Below are 14,534 nucleotides of genomic sequence, written 5' to 3'. Positions count from 1 at the left end.
GGTACTAGGTACAGTTATAAACTAGACAAATAGTACAGAATCTCATTAATATTTGTGTATTAATATGACTTGTATCGACCTGAATTTTACATGAAATTCTTTGTACATATTTATGATTAAAAATTCAATCAATACAGAATAAGCATGAAAGAAAACATCCCTCTTCTCACCCCTCAGTACCATTCCTATGATGTAATCACTGTTAGTAGATATTCTATGTAATACTGTAGAAAGTTTCTATGCATTATATGTTCTTTTTTGAAAAAAAAATAAGATTATACTATAACTTTCACTTATAAGTTTCTTTTTCCATTTAATCTTATACATAGAGATCCACTGCATTTTTAACCATTTACATAAAGATTTTAACCCCCCTGTGCTCTCTCAACTTTGAAGATGTATTCCCTAATTCAACAGCGTGTATTTGGTTGCTTATATTATCTGATAAGCAGAAGGGATTCCACTTTATTTTCACAGGTATTTGTCCTTAGAATCCAACCAAAGACGAAGAAGCCCATCTGCCCTTGCAGTTGTAGAAAAACTGCTTGACAGCTACAACCTCAGATTGCCTGCACGGTCAGAAACTAGTAAGGGACATAAGGTCTCCATCTTTCTAAGTTCTCAACTATTCCCCAGAAAGACTCTACAGGTCTATACTCAATATTCATTCAACAGGTATTTACTGAGTGCCTTCTATGTGCAAGACACTGTTCTTGCACTGGACACACGACCATGAACAAATAGACCACAATCCCTTCCATCGGGGAGTTTACAGTCCAATGCAGAAAGAGGAAAAGTACACACACACACACACACACACACACACGCAGTAAATTACAGAGCGCACTGGAATCTGACAAATCCAATGCAACAAAAATACTGTTAAGAAAAGGAAATAGGAAATGCAGAGAGGGAGACGTGGAAATTCTCATACTTTGTTGATGGATCTGTACATTGACTTAACACTGACTGGCGACATCTACTAAATTTACATATACCTTACAACCCAGCAATTCCATTCTGTTACACAGGATCTCTGGAGGCACCCGATGCTGAGGAGACAAGTGACAGAAGCCCAGGAAAGTAAACAAGCAAGGCGCGCAGCCATCGAGGGAGCAGTGTTGACGCTCTGGTAAGCACTGCTTACCAGGTCCGGTGCCACGCTGGCCTCCTTCCCATGGCTGCTCTGTGCCATGTGACTCCCCCTCTTAATATGCTTCCATGGCTTCTTTCCCCCGCCAAGGAGAAGTTCTAAAGCCCTCTGTGATCCCTAAGGCCCTGAATGTCCTGGACCTGCCTCATCTCCCCACCTGCTCTCCCTCCCCTGCGATGTTCTCCACACGCTTCCCTCCGCTGAAGGCGCAGGCTTATCCCCTGCTTCCTCAGGAAGCCTGAGCAAACTGGCCCCAGATGAGACCACCCCCCTCCCACCCCCTCGTGGACCCGTGCTCCTTTCCTACAAGCCTTGCCACAAGGGTACTAAAATAATCAAAGAGCCTAATTAACTTGTCTAATGCTGTCCTCCCTGAGTAAAATGAAGGCCTGTGAAGCCAGGAGTCCTGCCCATCCTGTTCAGTGCTACTCTTTCAGAACCATGCACTGTACCTGTTGGCACTCAATACATGGTTCTTTGTTTTATTTATTTTGAGAAAGAGAGAGAGAGAGAGAGAGAGAGAGCAAGCAGAAGAGAGAGGGAGAGAGAGAATCCCAAGCAGGCTCCACACTGTCAGCACAAAGCCTAACATGGGGCTCGAGCCCACAAACCATGAGATCATGACCTGAGCCAAAATCAAGAGTCAGATACTTAACCGACTGAGCCACCCAGGTACCTCAATACCTATTTCTTGATTGAACGAACAAACGAGAAATACAAAAAAACATCCTATCTTACACAAGTTCCAAATGAATGGGGCTCTAACAGAGATGGTTCAGTAACTGAAAGTTTGGCCAAAATATTATGCTGATAACAATCAATACTGCAGAAATAGATACAACATAGCACTATTATTCTATTTCCTTTTGGAGGCAAAACTGAATCTGTTTGGTAGTATGGATCTTATGAAATTGTCTAGTATTTTCTTTCATCTCAATTTAAGAACTAATATGAATTGCTAGTCAATTTTGACTGCACCTTATATCATCCTATTTTACTAGAAAATATTTATGATAAAAGCACTCACTTAGGCAGATAATAGTTGCCATTTAAATTGCTAAGGTTGGGGCGCCTGGGTGGCGCAGTCGGTTAAGCGTCCGACTTCAGCCAGGTCACGATCTCGCGGTGCGTGAGTTCGAGCCCCGCGTCGGGCTCTGGGCTGATGGCTCGGAGCCTGGAGCCTGTTTCCGATTCTGTGTCTCCCTCTCTCTCTGCCCCTCCCCCGTTCATGCTCTGTCTCTCTCTGTCCCAAAAATAAATAAACGTTGGAAAAAAAATTAAAAAAAAAAAAAATAATAAATAAATAAATAAATAAATAAATAAATAAATAAATTGCTAAGGTAGGGGCGCCTGGGTGGCTTAGTCAGTTAAGCCAGGTAATTTTGGCTCAGGTCATGGTGTCACAGTTCATGGGATCGAGCCCCATGTCGGGTTTTGCTAGCCCTCCCCTGTACTCTCTTTCTTTCTCAAAATAAATAAGTAAACTTAAAAAAAAAAACTGTCAAAAAAGAAATTAAGAATTTTTAATAAAAACAATTTATTAACCCATGTATTTTTCAAAGCCCTTTCAAACAAAAATTAAAATTAAAAATAAGAGGGAAATACTATGATACCAATTTTTCAAGATGAGGCTTGAAAAGGTGATATAATTTGTTGAAGTTAAAATAGTGAGTTCGTCTTGGGTTGGCACTAGGAGTCCACTCTCCTATGCTTAAGCTAGAGTTCTCTGTGCTACACCAGACATCCCGGGCTGAGAATTGGCCACAACAAGCCCTCTCACCGCAGCAAACCTCGCTGGTATAGAGAAATAGGTTTACTTCTCAACACATTTAAGAGAATATCACTTGGGTAAATTTTCCAGTGTCGCTGAAATGCAAACTCTCCTACATCGTGGTGGAATAATCACAGCAAAGGGAAAACAGCAACGGATAAAATTCACCTTCCTGGCAAATATGGTCTCAGGGATCCATACTCTGCAGATTTACAGGCTAATTTGAAAACTGAGGAGTTACAAAGTAAATTGGCAACAAAAGATAAACATAAAAACTACGGTGATATTGTACCAAGTAAAACTAATGTTATAAAAAGTTTATAGATACATTTTCAATATTCATCTTCATAATGCTGGGATTTAATTTTTATTTTTTTTTACGTTTATTTATTTTTGAGAGACAGAGAGAGACAGAGCACAAGTGGGGGAGGGGCAGAGAGAGAAGGAGACACAGAATCCGAAGCAGGCTCCAGGCTCTGAGCTGTCAGTACAGAGCCCGACGCAGGGCTCAAACCTACAAACTGCGATATCATGACCTGAGCCAAAGTCGGACACTCAACCGACTGAGCCACCCAGGTGCCCCCCTATAATGCTGGGATTTAAGTACAGACTAAATGAGCAAGAGCAAAGATAATATTCACTTAAATCCTGGAATCATGGGCACTTGAAATAACATGTCTGTATTGCAGTAAAAGACATCTGTCCCACAGACAGTGAAATGTACACCAGAGCAGACCTGGTGAAGCACTAAGTTGAACTTTTCAAACACAAAATTGACTGAAATAAATTCCAGAAGCCAGTTTTACATGAAATGGAGGACTGCCCATTTCAACTGTCCGAAAAGTATTTAATGCTTCATAACAATTACATGAATCCTTCCTCATAGAACTAAAAATGAGTATGTGCACGTATGTGTGTGATTTTTAATTCTATCACAGACGTTCGCTTTAAGAAATAACACAACACAATGCCAAATGTCATTAAGGAAATGGAACGACTGGAATTCTCATTCTCTGTTGACAGATACGTAAATTGATTGAGAACACGGATTGGCAGTATCTACTAAATTTATATATACTTTACAACCCAGCAATTCCATCCTAGAATTAAGTGTTCCAGACATAAGTGATTACAGTGATTACATCTACCAAAAGACATGTACAAGAATGTTCACAGCAAGATTACTCACAACAGCCCAAAACTAGAAATAACCCAAATATCCATTAATAAGAGAATAGAAAATATTCATTTAATAGATTCCTACACAGCAATAAAAAGAGTGAATCACTGCTAGGGGCACCTAGGTGGCTCAGTCTGTTAAGCATCCAACTCTTGATTTCAGCTCAGGTAACGATCTCAGGGTCGTGGGATCGAGCCCTACATCAGGCTCAGTATGGAGCACAGAGCTTGCTTGGGATTCTCTCTCTCTCTCTCTCCCACTTTCTCTGCCCCTCCTCTGCTCATTCTCTCTCTTCCTTTCTCCCTCTCCCTCTTCCTCTCAAGATAAATAAACTTAAAAAAAAAAAAGAATGAATCACTGCTAAATGCAATATGAATGAATTTCATTGGCACAATATTGGCAAGAGAATTCAGATACGTAAGAGTTCATACTGAATACAATTCCATTACAACAGAGTTCAAGATTAGGCAAAATTAATCTATGGTACTAGGTTCCATGATAACCACAACCTTGGTAAGAGTTGAGCCAAAGGGAAGTGCTGAGTACGAGGACATGTGACATTTCAATTCTTTTAGCTGAACATTTAAAATCTGTGTATTTTACTTTGTGTAAGTTAAGACATAATTAAAAAAAAAAAAAGAGAAAAGAAAAAAGACAAAGGAAAGGAAAAGGGGAGAGGCTTTGCCTATCAAGAATTTTGCCAAATTATCTTTGGCAAATCACTTAAACTCTTCAAAACTGTTTTATCATCAATAAAGGGAAATATCAGCCCTAACAAATTAAAAGGAAAACATCTGCTACTCAAATCTGAACTCACATCAGTTCTGCAAGGCGCAAAACAATGGTAAGGTATATTTTTATTACCTCATATGCAGGAACTAAAATACAGAAGGGCAAAAATCCTCTTGAAGTTGGCTTACGCAAAAAGATCTTCTGGTCAATACTCATAAAATACCTAGATTAAATTAATGCCCAAATTGAGATAATTTAGTCTTAGACTTAAGTTTTACCAAAAAAACACAATTCACTATTAATTTACAAATTTCTCAACTTCCTTCAAGCATTGCTTTCAACCTAATTTGCTTAGTCATCCAAGGAGATTCCTTACTATGCAGAAAAATCATTATGAACTTGAGAAAATATTACTTTATAAATTACTGCTTTGTATACAACTTCCAAGAACACATCTAACGTACAAGTTTAGATTACTTATTGTTATAATCATTGCTATGCTTTGACAATGATTTGTACAAGGAAGTCTTGTACTGAAATACCTTACCACAAATTTTCTTTTGTACTGCCAGAATACACCTCTGGATAATCCTTCCAAAAATATGATCAGAGAAACAAAACGCACAGATTCTTATCCTCCCTCCTTAACGTTCATTCTGTGCATACATTTTAAGGGTCCCCAGCGTGTAGTAAGATGTATTAATTTGGTGGCAGGAAGATAAAAGGCAATTGAACAATGAAAATCCTCCAAGATCCGCTTCAGGTCAAACTTACACAGACATCCTTTGTGAATTACTTTGGGTCCTCACAGACCTCACGACTCACCAGCTAGAGCAGACCGCAGTTACATAAGAGGCCCAAACTGTATGGATTCGTGACACGGGAATTCCTGACTCATTTCAGCTACTCGGGGATACTCCCGATGTGCTCAACAACGAAGGGGTGAAGAACTAAACCGAGTACTCTACCTCTTGCGGAAGACTGAAAAGTGTCACATGGGCACAGCATTAAATTACAAGAGTAAAACGAATTTCATATTAATGAGGATATTAGAACCACCACCGAAGACGATTTAAGAAATCTTGCCAAAAGCCGAAAAAAAAAAACCCTAAATTTTGTTTCTCTCATTCTCAAATGTTATAAATATGTGTTAAAACATGCCTGAATCTTGAAAACATTACACTAAGCGAAAGAAGCCAGTCACAGACAACCGCGGGCTGTACGCTCTAATTTTATGAAACGGCCAGAAGAGGAAGAGAGAGGCAGAAAGTAGACTGGTGTTTGCTAGAGGGTGGGAGCAAGGAACAGGAATGAAGAATGACTATTAACGTGTACACGGTTTCTTTCTGAGGGGTTGAAATGTTATAAAATTAGATTGTGGTAATGGCTGCACAACTCTGTAAATATACTAAAACCTTCTGAACTGCGCAGATGGGTGGATTTTATGGTATGTGATATATACTTCGATAAAAAAGTTAACAAACTAAATAAGATTGAAAATTTACTTTCTTTTTTTTTTTTAATTTTTTTTTTTCAACGTTTATTTATTTCTGGGACAGAGAGAGACAGAGCATGAACGGGGGAGGGGCAGAGAGAGAGGGAGACACAGAATCGGAAACAGGCTCCAGGCTCCGAGCCATCAGCCCAGAGCCCGACGCGGGGCTCGAACTCCCGGACCGCGAGATCGTGACCTGGCTGAAGTCGGATGCTTAACCGACTGCGCCACCCAGGCGCCCCGAAAATTTACTTTCTTACTCGCGCTTGCCGCATTTCCGAGTGCTCGAGAGCCACACGGTGGCTCCCACAATGGCCAGTTCCATCATCACGGAGAGTTCGGGTGGACAGAATGGATCCAGAACGTTAAAAGGCAAGATGAAATAAGGAATAAGGAGAACACATCAACTTCCTGCAGTTACTTACTCCCATCAGTGAAACAATGTTCATCTAGCAATAACTCATGCTAAAATGGATCTACAACAAAACGGCCAGAGATCAGAACCAAATGAGAAGTCACCCTGCTCCCTCACACACGGGTGCAAGCGAAGGCAGACAGAGGGAAAAGAAAACGAGCAAACAAACACGAAATTCCCAGATTCCTTCTAAGTCTTGCCGTTCGTGACAGATCACAGTACGTGCCTTTTTATCAGGACATCAGCACCAACCAACTTCCATGGCTTGTGTGGCTCCTTCAGAAGGACAGAAGACCGAGTACTCACTTTCAAGAGCCAGTAAAGAACGAAACAGTTTAAGAAGGTGAGTGTGTAAGATCTGATGTTGGTTAACATTTTCATATTTGGGCAAAAACAACATAATGCATTCTAAGGCAAGCCCACTTATGTGATGCCATTTAAACAAAAACGTTTGTAATAACCCACTTATAACTCAAGATGAGGCTTCCGTGGCCATTTTAAGAGAGAAGACTATTAGATCATTCGTAGTTCACATTTTGAAGTGTAAAACTTGTGTTTCATACTGCCATCAAGTGGCAATATCATGTAATGCAATTTCCCAAACCTTTTCTTTTTTTTTTTTTTTTTTTTTTTAATTTTTTTTTTTTTTTTCAACGTTTATTTATTTTTGGGACAGAGAGAGACAGAGCATGAACAGGGGAGGGGCAGAGAGAGAGGGAGACACAGAATCGGAAACAGGCTCCAGGCTCTGAGCCATCAGCCCAGAGCCCGACGCGGGGCTCAAACTCACGGACCGCGAGATCGTGACCTGGCTGAAGTCGGACGCTTAACCGACTGCGCCACCCAGGCGCCCCCCCAAACCTTTTCTATGCTCAGAAAACCTAAAGGGATTTTAAGATATACTACCCATATTTTTACAAGTCTGAGCAGACTCTGCAACGTGGAGAATGCCCCCAGACCCAATTCCCCTTCCACTGCCTCAAAAGGAATTCCCTTGGCAAGCAATTCCTTTCTTCGGGGTTTTTGTCACTCATTAGCCGAATGACTTTGGGCAAGACGGTGCTGCCATTCCGTGCAGCCTCACTGTTCACATCTATACAGTGTGGCTTACGGTAAGACCTACATCCGAGAGGGAGCGTGAATATCAAAGAGATGTAGATGCCCAATGAGCAAAGCAGTACTGAACACATAGTAAGAGCTCAATAAACATTAGTTACCAACCCAGATTCCCCTATTAAAATGCAAGTAGCAGACGAAAGGTTAACACCTTATGCTCAACTTAGTAAAGTCTGCCTTCCAAGCTGATAGCCATCTGAAAAAGTAGGAACTTTCAGGAAGAGACAGCAAGTGTGCTCAAGTTTGAAGGGTATGAAAGGGAAAAAGGTCAAAATCAAAGGCCTTCTTTTCCTCACTCACAATTACCCGATGCTAATTCTGTTAGGGAGGGATGGAGAGGAGTCTACCAGGTAAACCACTCTGACTAATATGCTGCCAACTGAATTAATTAGTTCTTTTCCCCCAATACACTGGACAGAAAAGAACAAAATGAGAATGCCATGTCACCGGAGCTTGCAACTCATTGTGTAAGCTTTAATAAGTTACAAACACATTAACAAGCAAGTTTGTAAGATACATGATTCTGAAAACACCTTTAAAAAAACTTACCAGTAAGTCTAACACATGAATTAAATAACTTTTCAAAAGTTCAAACTGGTAGAAATTCAAGTCATAAAGACTCTCAATTTAAACACGCGCTTATGGCGGAATATCTGGACTTCTAACCTAGCACCTGCTTAGCCCACTCTGACCACAAGATTGCTCACCTTGTTCTGATTCCATTTCAGAAGGCTAACAGCTATTTTCTGGCCTAAGATGTTACTTGTCAAATCCTTCAACCCATGCCCCAAGAGAAGCCCTGCTCTTGGCTTTGAAAATGGGTTCTGCAACCATCTACAGTCTCAGGGCACACAAACACATCCCATGCAGATTATGGGCGTATTGGTAATCAGTAGGAACATTAGATGGCTTCCACAGAGCTTCATTTAGGTACTATAGGCAGGTTGTAGACACTGCCCTCTAAAGACTTTTTCCAATTCCCCAGATATATTTCCAACAAATGAAGACAGACGCGCCTCACCTACATTTCTAAGTTTCTTTGTCCCTTTGTCTCAACCGGCTCTACTCAGGCCGGCCCTTACTTGTCCAAACTCATTGCCTGTTCTTGAGCTATTCTGAGTGCAACAAAGATAAGCTGTTCCCAAGTGGAGAAGATAATCCTAATCAAGAAGGAAACTTGGGGAGACGGGATTCATTTCAACCTCTAACCTTTTGGCTCTACAAAAATGTGGGGAGAGTTTGGCCAAAAAAAACAAGGGGGCGGGTGGGGGTTCTGGCCACCATGTAGCCCTACATAAAGCCTTGAGAAACACAGTGCAAGTAACGAGTTTCAAAGCCATCACTGAACTGTTTTCCACTGCTTGACATACTGTTCACGTATCCGTTAGACAGATATTGTAGAGGTTATCAGACAACTGAAGCTCGATGTCAGCAACTTTACAATTATTCACTCCAGTTGTGGATCTGAATTCAGACTCTTGCTTTCATTCTCGGGTCCGAGATGAAGTGACCCGAAAAGAAGAGCAACAAGGAAGAACAAGTCTCCAGTCTCCCAAGAGACCATAAATATTTATAAATGGTGTGCGTGTGCCTATGTACACACACACATACGATTTTTACAATGCTACTACCCTAACCGGAGGTGATATCAAATCCACAGATGTACATTTGCGGAGCTAGAAAACATTGTTAAAATTTTAAATGACTCAAAATAACTTATGTTCATGGTGTTAGGAGGCCAGTGAATTAAGAAGGAATATACTTACATCACTTGAAGAGACTGTTCCTGTTTCAACAGCGACACCGCTACCACGCAGTTTCTATTACGAAATAAATAACTTATTACTTAGTTTTGTTTTTAATTTTTATCTGAATTTATCAGCTTATAAAAGGGAGCTAAGCAAATTTCATAATTCTTTTTCTTAACCCTACTTAATGGAACATCATCAGCTAATAAAAAGCATGGGGGCGACATGAAATACTCTAAATATTACACTCTCCCAGATAACTTAATAATTAAAAAAGGAACAATAATAAACTGAATACTAAGCTCCAGCTAAATTTCATTAAGTGAAGCTGGTGCAAATTTCCAAGTCTCAGGATTTACTTATTGAACTGATTTTCAGGTAAGATGATTGTCTTAAGCTGAACTACCTACACTCTTTTCTGTGGCAATGCTTTCAAAACAGGTGCCTAATTAATGGGAAGATACTACACAGAACTTAAAATTAGATTATCCATAGCAATGCTAGTAAGTTTACAATGACAATCAGAAATTCACACGTTATATAATGTCTAAATGACTTACGGAAATGACTAAAGGAAAGGTAGAAGGTCAAAGGCTAAATGTGCAAGAGAAAAGTGGTAATGAATTTCTGAAAGGATATTTTTATTCACTTTTATTCAAACTAATTTTATTTATTATGTACTAAATGCCAGGCATGAAGCCCTCCAACCTATATACGATGCTTAAACTACCAGAAAAGAAAAAGTTCCTAAATGTCACTATGAAGTCAACCAAAAACCCAAACTTGCAACTATTTTGGACTTTTGAAAATGTATTTCTATTAAAATTATGAAACTGTGGTCCTTTTTATGAGAGAGAAAACACTAACGATGGTAGAAAAGAAGAGACCTTCCAGATACAGTGCCATCGCATGACATTTAATCAAAGTAGCAAATAGAATCCCAAATAATCCTGTTTCATTCTTTAAACAAGAAGTCGGTAATTGGACCCTGATAGAAGGCTGTGGAAGAAGGGTCTGCCCGTGGCAAGAAAGACAATGCAGTTCAGATCCTAGCAGAAGGAGTGACCAGACTCTGAGAAGCAAAGCCAGACGGGGCCTGGCACTCTGAAGAGTCACCTCGTAGCAGGACGTGCAAAGCAGAAACGCGATACCATAACCAAAGAAAGCCAGACTAGGTGATAAAAAAGAATGCACCAGAAAGATAAAGAAAAGCATTCATCGAATACCAAGAGGCTTAGTTCTAACGAAAACTGTTCTAGACACTGAAATATTTTGCTTCCACTAGCGATGATAAGGATATTTCCTGGACACAGTTATAACCGTAATCATTCCAGAAGCGACAAATCATCTGCGAGGCATGGTATAAATGTTATTCTTGGGAGGAAAAATCTAGCATGAAGCAACCCAAAATGTTAGTGGCAAACTGCAGTATACATTCTTCCTACCAATTTTCATTTTATGAATCCAGTTACAATAGAGCCTCACTATCATCACCATAAAGCTAACGCTAAAACAAATAAAGTTTGTTCAAAGGAAGGACTAATTGCAAAAAAGAAAAAAAAAAGGGAGGGGAGAGGGGAAGCTTAAGCATTCGGATCCCAAATGCCATACGCTTAGAAATTTAAAATCTCATCCTTGCACACCTATTTTTCGTGTTCCCTATTTTTCGTGTTCTAAGTGTGTTTTTTAAATACCTCACAAATTCAGTAAAACCTGCCAATCTGTGGCTCTTAAAAAAATACTTTTAAAAATTAAGCCAAAAAGACTTAAAATTTATGCTACTGATATAAAAAATAATTAATCGTGTTCAAGACACTCCAAAATATCCCTGTCCAAATATAAAAGGCAATTAATTAGACTTCCCCAAAAAGGCAAACAACGATAAGACAAAAAATAAACCCAAGGAAAATGTCATCGTGTCTCTCTCTTATGCCTCAAATTAGAATCTATTAAAATGTCACCTGAAATCTGAATTACAACTTTCCAAAACTTTATTTCAAATAGACCTTTATAACATAGACATAACACTACCAGTATTACTTTCCTGGTCCCATTCTTCACGGGAGCCATCCCCACACCAAAATCTCGTTCTCTTCTACCCTTTCTTCCCCACAGTACTCCTCCCCCACCCACCTTCGCTTCACCCCTCTTCTGCGAACCATTCCCAGTCTCCCTCTTATCACTGCTATCAGTCACTGAAGCCTAAAGGAAAGAACCACTGAGCCACCATAACTGTCCTATCTTTTGCCTGTTCTAGGGAACCATGACGACAAAAACAGAAAACCTTTCATTTTTCCCGTCATTCAACCAGCAAGCTGTTTTCCTCCGTGGGGAAGTAGAGCTAGAAAGGTCTGAAAGCAACCAAGATGGCCACAAGCAGGCTTCACGTCTAACCTCAGGCCCAAATGTTCAATCCCACGATGATACGGTGCATCTGGGAAGGTGCCACAGTAACGGTTACCTCGCAGCTAGACCCGGCAGCTCCAGGCTTACCCAGGGGGCGCCTGGCAGCCTTGTATGGACTCTTGGGCAAGACTAGAATAACTGGATGGACCCCTGATCTGCAACGGGTTGTCTGCAGTTTAAAAGTCCCTGGCGGCGGCACCTGGCGCCATTCTGTTTATTGGTGTAACTGGTCAACAGCTTGCCGTGACTCTGTGACCAGAAGGACATAAACGATCCCAGCTACAAACTAATGAAGAGCTCTCCCCAAATCCAAGATTTCCCGCACAAATCTCGGAGGTTTGGGGTCCCACGGCAGACGTGGGAGCTGCACCTGAAGTCTCTTAGCCTCGGGGCCTGCACCCCGTCTCCTGCTACACTGTTTCTTTCCACTTCCTGCAAGCCTTACATGAGTCCCCCCTCTGGAGCCGTGCAAGTCCTTTCCGGTCCCCCGCCTGTGTGATGGTGGTTAGCCCCCAGGAAGGAAGATCCTCCTCATCCACTGAAAAGCATGAATGGAAAACCCCAAGTGGCAGAAAAGACAGAAAAGTTTGAGCTGAACGTGGTCAAAGAAAGAAAAAGTGAAGCATACTACCATACCTAAGAGTAGTTCAAAATGGCATTATTTTAATGTAACGTTTTTTTTATTTACCATTTATACAATTACCATAAGAATCTGTATATGGGCGTCACATTCCTTTCAAAGATACTAGAAAAAGTATCTTTTACCTGTGAACTCAGCTGAGTTTTTATCCAATTGAAATAGTAATTTAAGTCACTGCCTTCCATCAGTTCTTTCCCCCAAGCTGCTAACTTTGCGATAATTCTTGCTGCCTGAAAAATAAGAAATGTACTTGAATGCCATGTTGATTCTAAAAATCACATCATATACCTTAAAAAGTAGGACTCTTATAACCATTCTGCTGCAAGATTTTTTTTTAATACCCAACTCCTCCAAAATAAGTTTGTATTTCACTTGTGAAAATATACTTTGGGGGGCACCTCAGTGACTCAGTCAGTTGAGGGTCCAGCTCTTGATTTCAGATCAGGTCACGATCCCAGGGTTGTGGGATCAAGCCCCTCGTCACGCTCCGTGCTGAGCGTGGAGCCTGCTTAAGATATTAAAAAATAATAATAATAAAAAAATAAAGATATTCTCTCTCTCAAAAATAAACATTAAAAAAACAACTAAACAAAATTTAATTTCTATAGCAAAATGTGGTTAATCCTGTCACAGACAATCAAAAGCTCTTTGCACATGCAATTACCAAAGGCTTTCATGCTCATGAGCTCAGCAAATACTCTACGAAACTTTAACTCTCTCAGAGCAATCCCATCTCCTCTGTCTTCCCGATACCCCCAGGTTACTAAACATCAATGGAAACACTGCTTTGAAAAATTAACATCCCAGCCATTACTCCTCGGGGGAACTGGAAGGTTACTAAGTCATAAACAGCCCAAGAGTGTTTCTTCCCCAGATCGGAAATTTAATCAATTCAAAATTTACCATATGAACAGTAAAGAGATCCTGGCGGTTCAGCATCGGCAGAAAGTAGGACCAGGCGGTGTTCTTGCTGCGCTTAGCATAGTCAAAGAAAATGCTAACCCGCTGGTGATTTTCCTGAAACAAGAAAAGAAATGATATCACTCATCAGAATGCATCTCTCTATTGTGCACTGTTTCTCAACTTTTTGTTCTGGGTCCCATCAGTGTGTCTTCTTCTGCCAGTTGCTATTACGGGTCGGGGGTGGTGACGGGGCAGGCATAGATACTTCAAAATACTTTAATTATCATGATTAGCTTTAAGTCAAGTGAGCCAAGCTAGCAGACCGCACCCATGCGGGGAAAAGCAATTTAAGTTACACTTCTGAGCCTGCACCTGTGACCTGCGCTTCCCAATGTTGTCTCCACACCAATAAAATCGGGTTACTCCTGACAATCACGACAGAAAAGCAGGGCGGATAAAGACAGCAAAACACAGCATGGAACACTAGGCAGATAGACAGGATCTGAGGAACAACTAATTCTTAGTTCAAATCATGCAAACGCTACCTCTCACCTAAGTTTTCTGTACATTTCACTGGCTGAAATATACTTTCTGATTCACTAAATGAATATGGTTGCCAAGTAGCAATATTTGGTAAAATCACAAAAAAACATAAACAATTTTCAGATCATTTAGTTCTTTTTAAACACATTGGCTTAAATTTTGGTCTGTGCTTACAGTTACCTACCTATTTGGGGAGCAGACTAACATCTCCTTAAGTAATGAGTCATCACAGTTTGGAATAACAATTGCAAGGTATGGTCATGATTTTATCAAGGGATTCAAAATTTGCAGAAGTCATCATTTACTCCATTAGTGGATTATTTCTCAAGTTAAAACAGTAATTATCATTGGCACACAAATAAACCAAGGACCCTACATACAGAAAGAAGAGACACTATTTTTTACATTTTAAGTAAGTTTAAAACCCATCTC

General features: G+C 40.3%; 1 protein-coding gene across 2 annotated transcripts in view; it reads right to left on the bottom strand.

Moving 5' to 3' along the window:
- ATP6V1H (ATPase H+ transporting V1 subunit H) overlaps positions 1-14,534 on the bottom strand; it is a 113,440-nt gene that overhangs the window by 80,374 nt on the left and 18,532 nt on the right. Inside the window, exons 5-7 of one of the 2 annotated variants that reach the window (XM_030304562.1) lie at positions 13,560-13,673; positions 12,782-12,886; positions 9,629-9,682 (exon numbers count right to left, since the gene is read on the bottom strand). In XM_030304562.1, the coding sequence (XP_030160422.1) occupies positions 9,629-9,682; positions 12,782-12,886; positions 13,560-13,673 (273 nt within the window). The remainder of the gene's footprint in view (positions 1-9,628; positions 9,683-12,781; positions 12,887-13,559; positions 13,674-14,534) is intronic. The other variant, XM_030304563.1, reaches the window with a different exon arrangement.

Source organism: Lynx canadensis, chromosome F2 (genome assembly GCF_007474595.2).
Source record: "Lynx canadensis isolate LIC74 chromosome F2, mLynCan4.pri.v2, whole genome shotgun sequence".
NCBI lineage: Eukaryota > Metazoa > Chordata > Mammalia > Carnivora > Felidae > Lynx > Lynx canadensis.
The sequence above is the reverse complement of the archived record's forward strand: the minus strand, read 5'-3'. Positions and strand labels throughout refer to the sequence as shown.